The sequence below is a fragment of the Dendrobates tinctorius genome, unplaced genomic scaffold (assembly GCF_039654945.1).
Source record: "Dendrobates tinctorius isolate UK_male_01 unplaced genomic scaffold, ASM3965494v1 ptg000037l, whole genome shotgun sequence".
Classification (NCBI taxonomy): domain Eukaryota; kingdom Metazoa; phylum Chordata; class Amphibia; order Anura; family Dendrobatidae; genus Dendrobates; species Dendrobates tinctorius.
In genome coordinates this window covers 30,584,833-30,605,867 of record NW_027361705.1, presented here as the reverse complement: position 1 = coordinate 30,605,867, position 21,035 = coordinate 30,584,833, and the positions used below count along the sequence as shown (strand labels likewise).

Here is a 21,035-nt window from a genome sequence, read left to right as displayed (position 1 = left end):
GCACATCATGTACATACTGAACAATTTTATTGGCTGTTTTCAGACGTTCATTTTTTTTTTTTAATTTCTTTTTCTTTTTTTTTTTAGAACGCCAATGCGGGTGGGTAACATGCCGCAGTGTGCGCCCACTGGCTTTACAAAACACACAAGGGAAATATTGCTGTCCAAATGCCTACCACCGCCACTCCTGCCCTGGAGCCATGCATGTCTGGTCTCCCGGAGGTCATGGGGTGTAATACTGTAAAATGTGCAAGTGTAGAAAGGCAGGAGGTCAACAGAACATTGGCATTAACTCTTTCAGGAATCCGGCAACATTAAAAGAGTAACTATGGGACACATGCCCTGCCCTTACATCTCTCCTGCCCCAAGAAATCAGCACCTCATAGTACATAATACCCTTTGATCGTCGTCATTTTATGTTGAAACGTATATACAATGGAGCAGGTATTAAAACCGTAGGGACAAGAGAGAACAAGGAGGGAGCTCGGTGTATACCAGAGATTGAGGCCTTGTTTTATTTCCGAACCTTAAGATGGCGGCAAGAATGTGTTTTCTCCTGCTGTACCATAGATAAGTATTGTGCTGTCTCTCCCATTCACAGGACATATTCTCAGAAAATCAGATTATTTACATACCAGCAGAATCATTCATCGCAAACGTGATCCTTGTACAGCTAATAGCTTAAATATATATATTTATATTGTATTTATAAATAACAGAGACTTTCACACCACACACTGTGCGAAGGGCCTGCGGAGCGTGCTGCTGCGTGCGGAGCGTGCAGAGCGCGGTGCGGTGAGTATACAGACTGCAGACCGGGGCCTGGAGCTGTGTACAGTACCATGCATTGCAGCATTTTGTATGTACATGCATATGGCAGAGCCCTGAGGGTTACTGAAGGATGACCTCATCTAGGATGATCCCAAACGTGTAAGATTTACTTCTGGATGTATTTAGGATGTGCAACCTGCAAATCTGATTCCATGGCATTATGTCAGTGTCTGTATGCATAGATGCCAACCGTCCCACTACTCCTGGGTTTATAAGATGCCAACCATCCCACTACGCTTGGGTTTATAGATGCTAACCAGCCCGCTACGCTTGGGTTTATAGATGCCAATTGTCCCGCTACTCCTGGGTTTGTAGATGCTAACCATCACGCTACTCCTAGGATTATAGATGCTAACCGTCCCGCTACTCCTGGGTTTATAGATGCCAACTGTCCCGCTACTCCTGGGTTTATAGATGCCAACCATCACGCTACTCCTGGGATTATAGATGCTAACCATCACGCTACTCCTGGGATTATAGATGCTAACCGTCCCGTTACTCCTGGGTTTATAGATGCCAACCATCACGCTACTTCAGGGTTTATAGATGCCAACCTTCCCGCTACTCCTGGGTTTATAGATGCCAACCGTCACGCTACTCCTGGGTTTATAGATGCCAACTGTCCCGCTACTCCTGGGTTTATAGATGCCAACCGTCCCGCTACTCCTGGGTTTATAGATGCCAACCATCACGCTACTCCTGGGATTATAGATGCCAACCGTCCCGCTACTCCTGGGTTTATAGATGCCAACCATCACGCTACTCCTGGGATTATAGATGCCAACCATCACGCTACTCCTGGGATTATAGATGCCAACCGTCCCGCTACTCCTGGGTTTATAGATGCCAACCATCACGCTACTCCTGGGATTATAGATGCCAACCATCACGCTACTTCTGGGATTACAGATGCTAACCGTCCCGCTACTCCTGGGTTTATAGATGCCAACCTTCCCGCTACTCCTGTGTCAAGAGACCCCAGGTTGAATGGAGCATGATAACTCTCCACAAAAATGTTATGGTACTTCTGGAGTTAGTCTTTATTTCCTACTTTCCTCCTGCATTCGCCACACTTTATGTAAATGGTGGCTCCGATGTACTGGGGGTCCTATTATCGCCCTCCTGATTTTTTACCTCCTCAGGCTCTCTAGATAGCACAGTAGCTCATGTGTTAAAACTTTTGTGTAAAACCAGTGCAGCCAGAATGGGAACCATGTTTCTTTACCCCCCCAAAACTTCCTATGAAACCAACTTTAGGGCAAACGGGCATTTCTGATGCCAAGTTTCGGTTGTCTCCCACTGAGCGCTGTGTGCAGATGCATATACGGTATATATAGAACATATGTAAACGCTGCTTGCAATGCTCGTGTGCTGCAGGCCTCTGCACCACTCCACCTATCACCCGCAGCGGCGATCCACAGGCCCGTCTTGCAGTTAGCAGTTAATAATTTAAACACAAAGGATTAACACCCGACCCCTAAACTTACAAACCTTATAAAAATAGCCCCAATATTTCACATTATGCAACAGGACATGCCAATCCCCCCTGTGTACATCCCCCACAAAGATGATGAAGAGCTGAGTACTAGGGCACTGCCCTATATGGGGGTCGATGCAGAATGCAGCTCCTCTTGTGACCGTCTCTGGATGTTGCAGTGTGTTGTTTGCGCGTGTGTGTCTACGTGTAAACATAATTAACCCCTTAAATACATTCAGCATTTAAAAACCCTTAATATAGTCTATTAACCCCTTTGAGCCTGAAGAGCTACAGGCAACCATAGGCATTACATTATGGTCCTCGGTTTCTTGAGTGGTGCAGCTAGGCAGGTGTTCAGGAGTTGAGCTATCATTAAGGTAAGAGAGCTTCCTGGGACATAATCATGAACTCCGACCTTTCGTAGTATTAGGGTATGTGCATATGGAGTTTTTTTTTATGGAAACTGCTCCAGGAAAAACTTCTTCATTGAGGAGTTTTCTCTTTTTTCTCCTGAAGGTTTTGCAGTCTTCTGATTCGACAATTTCTAGTTCCATCAAAAGCTGCTGCAAAGAATTGAAATTCACTTTGCTTTCGAATCCTGAAGTGGAAAAAAATGAGCAGCAAAGTGATCACGAAGATTCTTTCAAGCATTTTCTTTTTTTTTCCAGTGGTCCAGCTACCCAAAAAATTCTCAAAAAAACTCTATGCGCACATAGCCCTACTACCTGATGGTAACCCAACTCCTGCTTGCTCTACTGCCCATCTCTGCAGGCTTCCAAGGTGGATGGTAGGCGCAGGGTTGAGTCAGGGTCATCTTCTGGCCAGGCGGACAAGAATAGGAGGAGATGAAGGGCGGCTGGTTAGCTTTTTGGGATAATTCCTGGGGGTATAAAGTGAGGGAGAACACACATGCGAGAAGGAAAGAGAAAGTATGGAGAGAAGCAGATAATGCCAATCGGTGGCGATTAATGACCATGGGACAGGCATGAAGAACAGAACATGGCATCGCAGAGAGATGAAATGGAGAACAAACAGACAAGACAGAGAAGAAAAGTCGTTAATTTGGGATAGTTGATCCAAGCAGGCTGCAGCCAGCAATGATTGTGCTCCGAGCTCTCTATATACATATTTATACGCGTATATACACAGACATTCAGTGTCCAGACTAGAAAATGGTGCACTGATTACCATCCTAATACTGGGGATAAGGTGTGTGCTACAATATATACACACGTCTATATGTATTTACAAGGCAGAAGATACATATATATATATATATACTTAAGATAAATCCACGTTCCATAGTCCAGTGCTATCTACATTCGGGTATAATGGAGGAGAGCCCATATCTCAGAGCTGCATTGTGCGGTTGGAGTGATGAAGATGATGGTCTGGAAATGCAGAGCATTCACCCTGTGCCCACTGGATATTGCAGTTTAGCTACTGAAAAGGCAATGACGTCTGACGGGGCACATCAGGGGAAAGCACTGGCAGCTGCTGTGGTACTACAAGCCTTGCTCTGTCGTGCAGGGCATGCTTGGACTTGTGGTTCTACAATAGCTGGAGAGCCAGATGTTGCCCAATGATGTAATCACAGGTTGAAATGTTTGCACCATGTCACTGTGTGTACTACAGGCATATGGATGGATACCAATTGCAACATTCTCCAGGATTATTGCACATAAGGTCCTTATTCATTTCTTCGTAGTGTGTTAAAGGAGCCAATTCCTATAGTACCCCTGTGTGACACTGCCACCTGGTGTTCACCGAGTACATGGCAGGGGTCACATTCTCCCTGTAGTATCATTGGGCTTTGATGACATCTTGGGGGCACAGTAGGATATTCCTCTGTTATGTGCCCTGTTTGCTGGGGGAAGCAGGGATAGGGGTCTCCTGAGTGATGACAGGGCTGGTTTTCCTTGATCTCTCCTTCCCGCTGGCTCCCAGGGGCCCCTGCTCCTTATTATCAGATGGACGCTGCTTGCTGAGGGGCCCAGGGGCGGGAGAAGCGTGACCGTTCTTCTCGTCTGAAAAAAGTTGTTTAAGTACGTCAAAGAAGTTACTGATTGGGCGGCCTAGAGACAGAGAGAAAAACGGAGAGAGGGGGGAAGGGTAAGAGACAGGCGGAGAGAGAGAAAGATAGAGCGAGACAGAGACGATGGGAAAGAATTGAGGAGAAAGCCTTGAAATGAGCCCGTTGGCCATACATAGGAGGGGCAGCCAATTTCGTGTTTAATTTGACGATGCTCGCTCACAAAAACTGGTTATTGATTGGAAGACTAGCTGATATACGGATAAGTCTGGATTGGACGCTCACAATGGCTGCCACTGCCGCATGTAGACAACAGGTGCACTGGAGAGAAGGGGTTAAAGAGAGAGTGTAAGGGGAAAAATGGCAGGTAGATCGAAAATAAAAAAAATCAGGAAAGGACGTGGATGAAAGGGTGAAAGGAAACCATAAAAGAACGACTGTAGCAGGAAAAACCAAAATAAGAGTCAGATCTGATCACTGGAACATTTTTCCCGCCATCGTCCCTTTACTTCAAAGGAAACAGGAAGGTAGTTGGTACCTACATGCTTTTTGTGCCCTTCGCCGATCTCTGCCGACATAGAGCAATCACAGACCGCTCCTGCATTAATTCTGCTGGCGTCGCGCCGATATAGCAGCGGTTTCTCTTGTGCTCTGCTCACGGGGCGTGACTGCCGATGTCATGCTGATTGACAGTCGGCTCCCCACTGCTGGAAGCAGGCTGTAAATGTGCATGTCGTCAGCAGTCACATTCTGTCGACAGAGCAGCTTAGAAGAGGAAGAGCTGATCTGTTGACGTGAAACAGCAGAATCGCTGGCAGGAGCAGTCAGTGACTTCTCTAGACCGGCATCAGTCAGAACAGGCCTGAGTTGAGACAGGAGACCCACAGCTGGTCCAGACATCACATTCCATACTTGGACCGAGTTTATGGATGTCTGAATTCAGCCATATATTATTTTTGAGAACGCCTTTCTAGTGACAAATTCATCTCATTAATGCAGTGTTCCCCAAGTCCGGTCCCCAAGAGCCACCAACAGGTCATGTTTTCAGGATTTCCTTAGTATTGCACAAATGAGTGAATTCTTGCCTGTCCAGGTGATGCAATTATCAGCTGTGCAATCCTAAGGAAATCCTGAAAACGTAACCTGTTGGTGGCTCTTGAGGACCGGAGTTGGGGAACCCTGTATTAATGCATTCCCCAAAGTTGGTCACCTGTCTGAAAAAGAAGGGCTAAAAACTTCCATTCTCTACCATCCTTTTACACACGTGGTCAAAATTGCTGGTACCCCTCGTTTAACAACAGAAAAACCCACAATAGTGACAGAAAATGAACAAATGAAAGTCAGACATTGCTTTTCAACCATGCTTCCACAGAATTTAAAAAAAAAATAAAACTCATAAAATCGGCCTGGACAGAAATGATGGTACCCTTAACTTAATATTTTGTTGCACAACCTTTTGAGGCAATCACTGCAATCAAACGATTCTTGTGACCGTCAATGAGACTTCTGCACCTCTCCACAGGTATTTTGGCCCACTCCTCAAGAGCAAACTGCTCCAGTTGTCTCGTGTTTGAAGGTTGCCTTTTCCAGGCGGCATGTTTCAGCTCTTTCCAAAGATGCTCAATAGGAATTAGGTCAGGGCTCATAGAAGGCCAATTCAGAATAGTCCAATGTTTTCCTCTTAGCCATTCTTGGGTGTTTTTATCTTTATGTTTTGGGTCATTATCCTGTTGCAAGACCCATGACCTGTGATTGGACCAAGCTTTCTGACATGGGGCAGCACATTTCTCTCTAGAATCCCTTGATAGTCTTGAGATTTCATTGTACCCTACACAGATTCTAGACACCCTGTGCCAGATGCAGCAAAGCAGCCCCAGAACATAATAGAGCCTCCTCCATGTTTCACAGTAGGGACAGTGTTCTTTTCTTGATATGCTTCATTCTTCCGTCTGTGAACATAGAGGTGATGTGCCTTGCCAAAAAGTTCCATTTTGTCTCATCTGTCCATAAGAATCATAGAATCATAGAATGGTAGAGTTGGAAGGGACCTCCTGGGCCATCTGGTCCAACCCCCTGCTCAAAGCAGGATTCGCTAAATCATCCCAGTCAGATATCTGTCCAGCCTCTGTTTGAAGACTTCCATTGAAGGAGAACTCACCACTTCTCGTGGCAGCCTGTTCCACTCATTGATCACTCTAACTGTCAAAAAGTTTTTTCTAATATCTAATCTGTGTCTCCTCCCATTCAGTTTCATCCCATTGCTTCTAGTCTTTCCTTGTGCAAATGAGAATAAAGTTGATCCTTCTACAATGTGACAGCCCTTTAGATATTTGTAGACAGCTATTAAGTCTCCTCTCAGTCTTCTCTTTTGCAAACTAAACATTCCCAAATCCTGCAACCTTTCCTCATAAGACAGGGTTTGCAGACCGGTCACCATTCTGGTCGCTCTTTTCTGAACTTGCTCCAGTTTGTTGATGTCTTTTTTAAAATGTGGTGCCCAAAACTGGACACAATATTCCAGATGAGGTCTGACCAAAGAGGAGTAGAGGGAAATAATGACTTCACGTGATCTAGACTGTATGCTTCTGTTAATACATCCTAGAATTGCATTTGCCTTTTTTACTGCTGCATCACACTGTTGACTCATATTCAGTCTGTGATCTATTAGTATACCCAAGTCTTTTTCATATGTGCTGTCACTTAGCCCTATTCCTCCCATTCTATATATGCTTTTTTCATTTTTATTGCCCAGATGTAGTACTTTGCATTTCTCCCTGTTAAAAACCATTCTGTTAGTTGCTGCCCACTTCTCCAGTTTATTTATATCTTTTTGAATCCTCTCTCTCTCTTCTCTAGTATTAGCTATCCCTCCTAGCTTTGTGTCATCAGCAAATTTAATCAGTTTACCCTCAATTCCTTCATCTAAATCGTTGATAAAGATGTTGAACAATACAGGGCCCAGGACAGAGCCCAGTGGTACCCCACTTGAGACATTCTTCCAACTGGATGTGCAGCCATTTACGACCACTCTTTGGGTCCGATCACTAAGCCAGTTATGAATCCACCTAACAGTTGCCTTGTCCATTCCATACTTAGTCATTTTTTCAATAAGGATTGTATGAGAGACTTTGTCAAATGCTTTGCTGAAGTCAAGATATACTATATCTACAGCATTTCCTTGATCCACCCAATCAGTGATACCGTCATAGAAGGAAATTAAGTTAGTCTGACATGACTTATTAGCTACAAACCCATGCTGACTCTGTTTAATCACTTCATTCTTATCCAGGCATTGACATACATGTTGTTTAATAATTTGTTCAAAGATCTTTCCTGGTATAGAAGTCAGACTCACCGGCCTATAGTTGCCTGGGTCCACCTTCTTCCCCTTTTTGAAGATAGGAACAACATTTGCTCTTCTCCAGTCTTCTGGCACTTCTCCTGTTCTCCAAGAATTTTCAAAGATTATGGAGAGGGGTTCAAAAATTTCTTCTGCTATCTCCTTCAGTACTCTGGGGTGTAATTCATCTGGACCTGGAGACTTGAATTCATTTAGGTTAGCTAAGTGTTTCCTCACTATCTTTCTGTTTATAGATATCCTGGATTCTTCTACTCCCTTAATAGGACAGTGAATAACAGTTGATGTTACATTTCCTTTCTGAGAGAAAACAGATGCAAAATAGGAATTTAAAAGTTCAGCCTTCTCAACATCCTGTCTTACCATTTCATCATTTTCATCCTGTAAAAATCCTATAGCATCTTTGACTTTTCTTTTACTTTTGACATATCCCCAAAATCCTTTATTATTGCTTTTGACATCTCTTGCAAGCCTCAATTCATTTTCAGCTTTAGCTAATCTGATTTGTGCCCTGCAGGTTCTGCAGACAGCATTATATTCTTCTTTAGATATGCCTCCCTCTTTCCATTTTATAAACATTTTTTTCTTCCTTTTTAGCATGTGCTTAAGTTCTGTGTTCATCCATCCTGGTTTCCTTAAATGCTTCCTATTCTTCCCTCTTTTCGGAATTGTTAACAACTGTGCTTTGAGAATTTCATTTTTCAAGATTTCCCATCCTTCCTGGACATTTTTGTCTTTAAGGATATCCAGCCATTGGATCCCTCCAATTCTCTTTCTGAATCCCTTAAAATCTGCCTTTCTGAAATCTAACCTTGACGTCTGAGTCTTCACAGGTCTTCCGCCTCTAGTTATCCAAAATTCTAAAATAGCATGGTCGCTACCTCCTAGGGTCCCAGCCACTTTTACCTCCTCAACCATTTCCTCCCTGTTTATAAGGATTAGATCCAAGGTAGCAGTTCCCCTTGTTTTCTCCCTTACCTTTTGGAAGATAAAGTTGTCAGCAAGAGAGGATAAGAATTTCCTTGACCTGTTAGTCTTGCCTGAGAGAGATTCCCAACAAATGTCTGGATAGTTGAAATCTCCCATGACAACTATGTCATATTTTTTGGAGAACTTGGCCATTTGATGCATAAAGAGTTCATCCATATCTTCAGCTTGCACAGGCGGCCTGTAGTAAATGCCTACAATGGTGTCCTTTCCATTGTTCTGTCCTTGTATTCTTACCCAAACAGTTTCCACAGAACTCCCAGTCTCTGAAGCTTCAATCTCTGTGCAGATATATGCGTTTCTAACATACAATGCGACACCCCCTCCTCGTTTATCAAGTCTGTTTCTTGCAAATAAGTTGTATCCTTCTAGTCTTGTATTCCAATCATGTGTATTGTCCCACCAAGTTTCAGTGATTCCAATGACATCATATTTCTTTTCCTGTGTTAGTAGTTCCAATTCTCCTTGTTTGTTGCCCATGCTTTGTGCATTAGTATAGAAACATTTTAGTTTGTGATCGGTTTCTCTTTCTCCAATATTTGTATTAATTAGATTCTTTCGTCTTTGTTCTTCCTTTCCACTTCTAATAGCAGAGTTCTCAATAGCATTTGTCAGGTGTATGGCTTTTTCATTCTCCCAGAAGCTTTGTGGCTTGTCAACATGTAGTTTGGCAAATTCCAGTCTGGCTTATGATTTTTTTTCAACAATGGTGTCCTCCTTGGTCGTCTCCCATGAAGTCCACTTTGGATCATACAATGACGGATAGTGTGATCTGACTTTGATGTTCCTTGAACTGGAAGTTCACCTTTAAGCTGTTTAGAAGTTTTTCTGGGCTCCTTTGTTACCATTCGTATTATCCGTCTCTTTGATTTGTCATCAATTTTCCTCCTGCGGCCACGTCCAGGGAGGTTGGCTACAGTCCCATGGAGCTTAAATTTCTGATTAATATGTGCAACTCTAGTCACTGGAACATCAAGCTGCTTGGAGATGGTCTTATAACTTTTACCTTTAACATGTTTATCTAGAATTTTCTTTCTAATCTCCTGAGACAACTCTTTCCTTTGCTTCCTCTGGTCCATGTTGAGTGTGATACACACCATGTCACCAAGCAGCACAGTGAGGAGTATCTGTAGTCCTCTATATAGGCCCACTCACTGATTTCAAGATTGTAGACACCTGTGATGCTAATTAGTGGACACACCATGATTTAACATGTCCCTTTTGTCACATTATTTTCAGGGGTACCATCATTTCTGTCCAGGACTATTTCATGAGTTTTAATTTTTTTTTTAATTCTGTGGAAACATGGTTAAAAAGCAATGTCTGACTTTCATTTGTTCATTTTCATAGATTTTTTTATTATTATTTTTATCAGATTCAAGTTATTTCTGTGATCATTTTGGGTTTTTCTGTCATTAACCGAGGGGTATCAACAATTTTGACCATGTGTGTACCTGCTGTGTTGTCAGAAAATGATCTATTGTTTACATCAAATTTTTGCATTACATATTTTGTTTTACATTTTTTTTTCATCTTATGATCTGTATCTAAAAAGAAAATTAGTAATCTTGCAACATTCACACTGATCACTGGAATTTTTTATAGACTTATACTTCCTGTCCTTTCAGGAAGACTTTTCAGCAGGAAACTTATCAGCAAGGAGCAGGATTACAATGACAGGTACCTCCTCTATATACAGCTTATAACACAGTATCCACCAATTATAATAGGCGATGCCACAGCTGCCCCTCCCTTCAGAATGACCTCTGCACACACTCATTAGATGCTTCAATGTAAAAGATATGGTCAGAGTAAGGGTGTGTGCACACACTGCGGATTCTGCTGCGGTTTCGCAGCGGATTTGGCCCTGCGGATCCGCAGAAGTTTCTGCTGCGGTGTACAGTACCATTATTCCCTATGGGAAATGGAAACCGCAGTGCAGATGCTGCAGAATTTTCCGTGCGGATTTTCTGCGGTTTCTAAACCGCAGAAAGAATTGACATGTCAATTCTTTCTGCGGATTCCGCAGTGGTTTACCATCTCCTCCATTGTGGAGATTGTAAAACCGCAGGGCAAAACCGCTGGATAATCCGCAGATAAACCGCAGGTCTTTTGACCTGCGGATTTATCTGCGGATTTTGAAAATCCGCGTGGATCAATCCGCAGCAGATTCCGCAGCGTGTGCACACACCCTTAGGGCTCACTCAGACATCTTTGCATATCGGACCGATTTGCTTCATAGAAATATAGGAAGCTGACACGCTGGGGTTGGGAGCGCCGCAGCCAGTCTGTGCATTAGTGGTCCTTGCTCGGACCGAACGGCAAGACGTCTATTGCAGCTAAAGTACATGTTCATTTCCTGAAACAGGAGGTTACACTCTAAAATTGCCGAAGTGACCGGTGTGAAAACTGCAAGATTTCTAATTTTTATTTTTAATTACATATATAAGAAAAAGACCATTGCCAAAATAAAAAATAAATAAGTAAATTTAACACAAAATCGTTATGAAAACAGCAGATCATTTTATGATAACACATTCCCTTTAAAACAGTAACTAAAAAATATATAGTGGTCTAAAATCTCATTTATAATATGGCTCCCGACCCCAACACTAACCTACATTTGCTTGTCCATATAGAGGTAGCAAAGTTGAATTTATCATTCTCTTGTTCGTACAATGTGATAATGTGCCGCCATAATCTTTGTGTGCTTTGTTTGGTACTGCAACACAGCTTCATTTATATAAATGCTGAAAAGCTGCAGTACCACAAATGGCCTGTGGACAAAAGTGGCGTTGTTTCCCCCCCCCAAAAAAAATGCATTTTTTTAAAATCCTGGACAACTCTTTTAAGATAAATCACTAGGTTTACTTGTAGGTATCATACTCAGGGGCGTAATCATAAGAGGTGCAGGGGTGGCAGTCACACCCAGTCCTGGAGACTAGGGGGCCCAAAAGGACTCTTTTCCCCATGGGAAAAGACTATTACTATTAATGACCAGTGACATTTGGGGGCCCCGTTGGAGATTTTGCATTGGGGTCCACAAGCTTCTGATGCTAGTATTTATGGCGGCCTTTAGCCCACACTTGGGCAGATTACAGACTGCTATAAAACAGCCCATCATCTGATTACGGGCTGACGTATACAAGTAGAACTATGGCAGGGTTTCCTACAGACATTATTTGTTGGGGAACTGTTATTTTAGCAATTTCCTAACCTTTTATCACAGGTTCAACAAAATGTGAGTTCTTTACTTAGGACAACTGTAATAAATTCTGCCAAGATAATGTAAAAAAAAAATAATATCCTGGGGAAATAATATAAAGAAAGGATGGCAGAAAAAACAGGAAAGAGAGAGAGGGGCCGGATAGGAGAGAAGAGGGTGGACAGGGCAGAGAGATGTCGCAGAAGGAACACTGATATGCTGAGACAGCCATAGACAGATATGAGACATCATGACACAAATCATTAAGAGAGTGCTGAGCACGTAACAATATACAAGCCATCGTTCAGCTCTGTAGTCAATGGACGGTGCACTGTGCCGCAGCCTACAGAGCCACTGAGCTGAATGACACGTGAAGCGGATGGGACAGAAATGGCGGCGTTATTTAGGAGGCAGAAGGAGCATGTTGGTACAGGGAAAGAAGCAGCAAATGGGGTGAGGAAAGCAGAGCGGGGGCTGGTCATAGCGTGGACAGTGGCCACAGGAACAGTCTTGTCTGTGTTTGCAAAGGATTGTGGGATGTTATGTATTAACAACACTTTATTGCACCCTAGGCCTCATCTGCCAAAACTGCCTTTGTAGCCCATAGCAACCAATCACAGCTCAGCTTTCATTTGACCAGTGCAGTTTAAGAAATGAAGGATGAGCTCTGATTGGTTGCTATGGGCTACAAACACAGATGAATTGTCAGAGTTTTGAGAAATGGGGCCTTGTGTCTTATTGGTTTGGGTGTGAATAGGAGCTAATGGAAGCCACCCTCTGATAAGAAGTGTCAGGTCTCCGAAAAAAAAGACCTTATATTCTCTAAAATGTATTGAAGTAGGGGCTCAGACCGGCGCGATGTATACAGGGCAACCTGCTTTAATCCATCGGAGTATAATATCAGTAAGGCCGGAGGCGATTAAAACGCTCGAATACAATGCGATAAAAAAATCGCATTGCATTCGAACCCATGTTATTCTATGGGGCAGCTCACATCATGCGATTTTTTATCGCATCCGATCCTCGGACCGAGACAATGGCAGCATGCTGCGATTGTCACCGATTTTCGGATCGGATTCCCCAATGCAAGTCTATGGATGCGATAAAAAAACGCATGGAAAAGGCACCAAACGTGTGACTTGCGATTAAATCGCACAACTTCTCCAGGTCTACAGGATAGGGCATCAGGCATTGGCATTGGATGTCAATTTGATGCTTAGATGCGATTAAAATTGGTTCCTTGCCGGAAAATGGGATGACAGGCGGATATCTGGCCAAGAATTCTTTGTGTGATTTCGTACCGTTAAAATGGGACCGATTTTTTAATGGTTGTGTGTGACTCCAGCCTAAGGGTGGATATGTGGATACCTAGTTTTGTGCTGAGGAATTGGATTTATCACCATTAATAGACCTAGTGTGTATCTGAGTGCAGAAGTTTATGTTCTACCCTAACCGAGCAAATTAAATCCTGTCATGTGTAAAGGTGAACACTAAACAAAGCCAGAATTAAAAAAAAAACCTTAAAGGGGTTGTCCGATGCTTATTTTAAGCTGGGATCACACATGCGAGGAATACGGTAGAGTCTCGCACGTTAATACCCGGCACTGCCGCTGGCACTCGGATCGGAGCGTGCGGCCGCATAGCAATACATGGAGCCGCACACTCTGCTCCTGAGTGCGCGTGATCCCGGCCTTAATGGGAGTCTCACTCGAGACATCACAGGAGGATGGCAGTCACATCCTGGCAACTTCTAACACCTCTCTGAAACAGAGTGTCATCGGGGCGCCACTACGGTCACTTACCAAAGCTTCTGTCCCCACCATCCCCTGATGTCATCCTGTTTCAGAGGGGTGATGGAATAGTGACTGCAACTTCAGTGGTCACCGCACTTCTTCTGTGGTCTCGGCCACAGTTTTGTCCCCACCACCTACGATTTTTGTAGCCGGGGGGGGGGGGGGCAAAAACAATGGTCCTCTCATGGCTATTAAAATCTGCCCTCACTCACCTGCTTTACCTCTCTGGTTAACTAATTACAATTACAGCGGGAGCCCACGCATTTTTTTACAACGAATTAAACCCTTAAATTAACACCTACACCTCCCAAATTTTGCACACAAACCCTCATCTAATTATTAGTCAGGGACATATAAAAAAAAACATGAAATGAAATGCTTTACTGAATGTAAACCATGTGTCATTTCATGTCGGGTTGGGGAATGATTTGACAGAAGCCGGCAATTGAATTGGTGGCTATTCTGCTATGAAGAACTCTGTGAAATATATATATATATATGTATGTGTCTCAATGACGTGTATATATATATGTATTCTATGTGTCTATATCTATTCTTTTGTTTCTTTATTAAACCTGTCAGTGTGAGTTTACTGTATAGCGCACTGAATTGCCGGCTTTTCTAAAAGACACCGGGTGCGTATTTCTCGCAGGTCACATATGTGGTCCGTGTGTAATGCGTATTTTTAGTGCACCCATAGACTTGCATTGGCGTACTACGGTCGTAATACGCTGACAATCGCAGCATGCCGCGATTGGCACGGACCGTAAAATATACGCAAGAAAAATACGTCTGATGGGAGCTGCCCCATAGAGAATCATTGGTCCGTGGGCAATGCGTTTTTTATCGCCTCTCACTCGTCCGTGTTCCTCTCTAGTTTGACGCCGACCTAAAGCTGTGGTCATTTCTGTATCAGCCCACCCTGAAACAGGGTGACCAAAGATGCAGACGGTGGGCACTGACGAAGTGTATCAGCGGACACTAAAGCTGTGGTCACTTCTGTATCAGCCCACCCTGAAACAGGACGTTATCATGGGAAAGTGTCAGAAACTGTGCTAAGTGATTGCAACGCCGTCCCCTGACGACATCCGTTTCAGTGGGGTAATAGAAGCTGTGAGGAAGTGACTGCAGGGGTATCCGCCTGTGATGTTCCATTTGACACTACCCTCTGACAAAACATCACAGGAAGTAAAGAAAAAGCAGAGAATATAAGGATTAGCTATACAGGGAGAATGGAAGTGAATTTTATAATATAGCAAGTTACAAAAGTGGTTAGGGCTTAAAGATACAGTAGATATTTATAAATGGCATAAGGCCAAGTTCACACTGGGTGTTTTTTCTGCGTTTTTTTTTCTGCAGCAAAACCTGAGTGCTTGGCAGGAAAGAAGCTGCGTGCATGAGATTTCTGAAATCTCATAGATCTGAAATCTCATAGATCTGGTACTGTTGAATGCAGTTTAAAATTAGCATAAAAAATGCTGCAAAAATGCCCAGTGTGAACATAGCCTTATAGGTATTGAACAACCCCTTAAAAGAAACAGTTGATCAAAACAGAGATTTTGATCTGTGAGAGTGCAACTACATCTAAAGGAAGAAAATAATCACATAGCTGAGATATCCATGAACCCAGTTTTTTGTGTTGCATGCATTTTTTTTTCTTTTTCTCACAAAATAAAAAAATAGTAATCTTGCCATTTTCACACAGGCTACTAATGTCACAGCTGACTCTGTTCCCCCTTCCTTCACAATGACCTTTGCACATACTCATTAGATGCTTCATAAAAAAAATAAGGTTGGGATCTGACTATTGTGGCTATCTGTGTACACATGTTGTTTCCTGAACCAACAGGAAGTTAGATTCTAGAAACGCCCCAGTGGCCAATGTGAAAATTGCATGATTTCTAGATTTTTATTTTTAATACAGATTGTTATATGGAAAAAAAATTTGCCAAAAATGTTGACAGAATGTTTAAAGTGCCGAAAAAAAAAACAACGGCAAAAAATGCCAGAGTGTACTCTTCAGGAAAAAGACTGCCCTATGGAATAACATCAGTACAAGTGCGATTCGATGTTTTGTTGGAATCACACTCAGACCGAAAATACACACCCATAGAAAGTGTTCAAATGTATGGTATTTATTTTTTTTGCTGAGCTTTTGGAGTGGAAACTGAACAAAAAACGGTTTGGAAAAGTTTTGTACTTTTAAGCAGGAGTTTGGAGAGTTTCCACTCAGTGGCTATGTGCCCACAGAGTTCTTCTTGGTGTTTTTGGAGAGAAAATTGAGCAGAAACTGAGAGAAGACTCCTCAAATCCTCCTCAAAAATGCGAATCTCTTCCATAACTTGGAAATTCTGCTCCGCTTCCTCTCCAAAAACACAGCAAAAAGACTCGGTGTGCAAATCCTTTTAACAGATTAGTGAAACCGCCTTCTAAATTTTTCCTGTTGTTTCTTTTTCTTTCTTTTTCTTTTTTTTGCAGCATTTTTCTCTATTTAATTAGGGAAATATGACACATACTATAAATAGTGTATTTCTTGTGGCTTTGGTGCATTGTTTTGTTCCTTGGAGTTCTTTTCACACATGCCATGCTTTAGGTAAAGCATTTTTTTAATGGGAAACAAAAAAATATATATAGTAGAGAAACACATAAAATTTGTAGCATTTTTATACAAGCACAAAAAAAATTTCTATGTGCAATAGGGTATTTAGTTTTTATCCACATTGTCTCATGGTATATGTGAAGATTGCATTTATACATGAAGACTGGATGGTCGTAATCTATGTATATACCTTGTGAGGGGTCAAACTGGCACTGCCATGGTCTTAGTGTTAAAGTATTGGTTTTGTTATAGTGGTAAATATTTCTATGGATTTTTTTGAGGTTTTCAAAACCGCTTCTCCTTCTGCAATAGAAACGTGCAACAGACATTAGAAGCCCTGGTGTCGAGGAAAGGTTTCATTACTTCTTTTGAAGGTTGGGCCACGACATAATAAGTGTTCACAGGAGCCCGCTAGCCCTTGTAGATCTTACAGTGACATATACGTGATATATGATCCAGTTCACTGCTCGTAGTGTTGATTTCCGAGGAATGAAAAGACTGCCAGGAGCCATACGCAGGGAGATAACAGATTATGGTAGGATGGAGATGCCGTCATGAAGGATGGATGGCGGGAAGTGATAAAGGAGGGCAAGAAGGGAAAAGGTGAAATAACATATACACAAAAAACAAATCCCAGAGGGGACCAAAAGTGATGAATGGACCACAAAAAAGAAGATGGTAGACAAGATGAGGAAGGATGACAGAGAAATTAGTTAGACAGGGAAAAAAGAAAGAAAGAGGCCAGGCATAGTGGGAGAGCCGCAAGTGTTAGAATCACAAATTAAAGGTTTTTGAAGGGTCCTCGTCATAAGCAGTGCCTTGAGAAGTTTCTGCCCCATCAATCTGGAAGGAAAGCATTGGTTTCCAAGATGTGCACCTCTAACTAGCTAACGTGCCAAGATCTGGGACATCCAAACATGCAGGAGAGAAGGTCAGGCCTCAGGGCATATCTGGAGAAAAGCAGCTGGTGGCTATAGGTAGGTACCGGCCGGGCTATGTCACTGAGCAGGTGCCACTTTGAATCCACATTTATTATAATTCCTCTACATATATTAATTTTAATCTAGTGACTCAATATTAAAGCCTTCCTGTAAAATGGCAGCCATGGCTTACAGGGACCATTGCCAATCATTAACCCTTGGCTCTGTCTCATTGCTAGGGTAGCAAAAAGCAGACATAATAAGCAAATGTTGGCTATAATATATAACACAAATCATTTTACTGTATAATAAGTTGTAGCAATTGTAATTTTGTATCTCAGTAATGTAAAAATCTGTCTTCGCTGAATACACATTTTACCTGTGAATTCGGCATAAATAAAAAATGAATGATCGGTCATGGCACAGAAAGAAGCACATTTCTCTGATGAGCTATAATACAGAGCTGCTTATTTTCATGCATACTACTAATTTATGAAATAAAAATTAAATTGACGGCCACTATTTAAGCAAGTGCCTGCCAGAGATGTGAACCAGCTATTAGCTGTCCTCAGATCTTGCTGCATAGCAACTTTTTGCTCAGCTCTGTTACAGCAGAGCTGTGATCTGTGGTTACAACTTAGCTGCGGCAGTAGTCTGGCACATGCCCCTTGTCTCACTCTTGGTTCAGGCTGCTGCTTTCTTCTTCTTCTCCCTGGAGCTCTGCCACCTCAGATTACTAATGTGTATACACAAGCTCACCATCCGAGCATGGAAAGCTCGTTTCAATTGTCTCTCAATAGTTAGACATGATCAGGGTTAGTTTTTAGTCTCTGACAGAGAACATTCTTGTTCACAAGCAGAGATTTTGAAAAGAAGGAGTTGAAACACAAATGGCCCCGATTCATTATCGCATTTGTACCTGTTTTTTGTATAGTTTTTGGAGCTCTGCTCCTAATTTAGTTTTTAATTTATGCCTTTTTAGAGCCTATTTTATGTGTTCATTTGTCGTTTTTTTTATGTCATTGTGAGTTTTCGTTTTCTAGAGCTCTTTGGTTGATTCATCAAATACAACTTTTTTTAAAAGTCACAAAAAACGTAGCGTATGTACTCCAACACCTCCCAAAGTAATTTTGGTGCAAATATTTTGGCATTAAAAAGTCACACAAAAGCTCAAAGAAAAAAATTTGTGCTTTTTGGAGAATTTGGCACAAAAAAAGTCAATGAAAACCACAAGACAAAAAAACGGCACCAAAAGAAAATAATGTATTCGGCCCAAAGTGTATTAAACAGTTACACAACTTCTCATTATCTAGATTTAGTTAAGCAATCTCATTTTTTTTTTAAAGGGTTTGAAAATACCAAATTATTCTGCATCTAGAGACTGCAGTCAGTTCTGTGGAATTAGTGGAGGTCCGTACCTGCAGAGTGACACAGCCCTTGTTGTAGGGAGAGTAACCAGCATGTGTTACATTGGTGTGTACCTATGCCGGTGTATATACATAGGTGATTGTTGGATGGCGTATGGCGTGCATGGTGGGTCAGTTCTTTTCTGTGATGGTGCAATTAGAGTGCATTATTCCAAGAGGGATAGGATGAAATCGTAGGAAAGGCACTGAGCAGGGGTGGGTTAGGGTGGGGATTAACTGCATGGGAGGCAAGGGGTGGGAAGAGCGATAGCAGCAGCAGTAGCAGAGATATGAGCACATAGCTGGAGGGTCCTTACCACATTTTGAGATCTTCCCACTGAGATACTCCATACAGTTATTTGTGTCTGAACAGCACAAGGGGAAAAACAGGGTGGGGGGACATGAACCAAACATTCCCACACAAAACAGCCCCCTCCCCAATTAACACACACTCCAGTTACCACTAAGCCCAACGTCATGTAGAACTGGAAAACTCAGGCGTGGCAGCAATTAACGCTAATCATTGTTCCCCCACGCATTTATGTCAGGGGGCTCAAAATAAGCTCGGACCTAGAGGATTGTTTGGTGGGGCCCTAATAGTTTACACCTGTCTAGATGTCCTTATGCCTGCCTGTGACATGAGCAGAACATGAAAAATCACTGGGGTCTGTCAGGTGGCGGAGGTACCCATCATGCGGAGTCTGCACTGAAGCTATGAAGCAATAGCGAGCATAGCCTAAGCTGCAGAACCAATCTTACATCAGCAAGGCTTCATTTAGATGTTTGTTAGTTTTTTCATATGGAAAAAAAAACGGACCATTTTTCATCAGCATGCTGGAATCGATTTTTATCCATTTTTCTTCACTGTGCATATTTTTACCAACAATGTGGCATCCGTATTTCTCATATGAAAAACAAGAAAATAAAAGCTTCCTACAAGCTTGTCCTACCCATTAAATGGGAAAAAAAAGGGCTCAGACGATACGCGCATGACGTCGGTATTCCGACCGGCTTTTCGTGTGCCTATTGACATTACTTCTGATCAAAAACAGTCTTGTCTCTTTTTTTTTTTCGAACTCACGAATTTTCGAAAAAAACAAAACAGACGTGAACAAACTGAACACGTAGTCAATAGAGTCTATCTGTGGCTACAACACGCAGGTGGAAAACGGACATCTAAACGAGACCTACGGAACAGAAAACAGGCATGGGACAACTAAACCAGTGGAGGGCCACGCCAACAACTCCCCGCAGCTCCTGGTGTTACCAACAACCACATATGAATTTTCCCACCCTAATGAAGTTAGGCCTTAAGTATAAGTAATGACATATTGTAAGTAATATGTCTACTGAAAAGTATAAATGAGGTTTGCCTGTTAAATGCACCTGTCACCTTTAGGCTTCATTCACATGGCCAGACTTGTCCGATGCAGAATATCCGCATTATGCTCCACTGTATGCTCCATCGCCATGCCTCTATAATATGAGATTAGAGACATGCCGAGGTACAGTAAAGGTTGTAACATGGAACATGGCCGTGTGCATAAGGCCTTACGTATATACCTCAGGCAGCCAGTTCAGGGGGCTACGATAGCCCTCCCTAATATGTCAGCCTGGGGTTTGGTTTGGTCAAGATAGAAGTTTGCATATTTTCTGCCAGTTGATATGATGCTTCCACTTTTTGTGGACCTTCGAGAAACATAATAGTGTTTGTAAGTTGCCTCTTTTTTTGTGCCTAAAGGCCTGTAACACACACAGAGCAGGAAGATTGCACTAATGGCTCTATGTTTATGAAGAGACATGGATTTTTTGTTGCCAGGTTAGCCAGTTAAAGGCGATGACATGGACTTTCATGGAGGGTTTTGGATGGAAAGAGAAAGCTGCCTCACTTGGGCCACGTCCATAAAGTTCACAATCCAAAAGATATTAATACTAGCCAACAGGCGAACCCTCGGTTGGACAACAGCTACATTTCCCAATCCCTACTTACAAATGCTTCATACAAATGCATGCTATCAATTGAGTGTGTATGCATTTTCAATGGGGAAAGGGGAATAAACTGCAGGAGATACCTGTGGCAGCAGTGTATATCCTGTAGGAATATAGAATTGGGCATGTTAAAATCATTTGTGCCCAATCTTATTTCCCCACCAGATCTGCTACTAGGAAAGCTCCATAAACACTTGACAGTTGGGCAAAACCTGATGAAAACAGCAGTCTTGCAAGACTTTTATCTATGGTGTATGGCTATCTTTAGAAATCAACTTTGTAAAGGGTCAAGGCAGTACCAGATTATGGGCTTTGCTGGCATCAACCTGTGTTCGAAAGTGGGTGGACCTTCCACTTCTAATTTTCATTACCAACTATGTATAAACCTTCTTCAGTCTTTATTCAAGAGTTCTTGCAGATGGAACAATGAAACAGGGC

At 42.4% G+C, this 21,035-nt stretch overlaps 1 protein-coding gene across 7 annotated transcripts in view; it reads right to left on the bottom strand.

Moving 5' to 3' along the window:
- Positions 1-10: 10 nt before the first annotated feature.
- The window catches only part of BRSK2 (BR serine/threonine kinase 2), a 195,953-nt gene continuing 174,928 nt past the window's right edge, over positions 11-21,035 (bottom strand). For 4 of the 7 annotated variants that reach the window (XM_073574019.1, XM_073574023.1, XM_073574024.1 and 1 more), the window contains 2 exons: positions 18,926-18,973; positions 11-4,383 (listed from right to left, as the gene is read on the bottom strand). In XM_073574019.1, coding sequence (XP_073430120.1) covers positions 4,160-4,383; positions 18,926-18,973 — 272 coding nt within the window. In that variant the 3' untranslated portion in view covers positions 11-4,159. The remainder of the gene's footprint in view (positions 4,384-18,925; positions 18,974-21,035) is intronic. The other 3 variants (XM_073574021.1, XM_073574025.1, XM_073574026.1) reach the window with 3 other exon arrangements.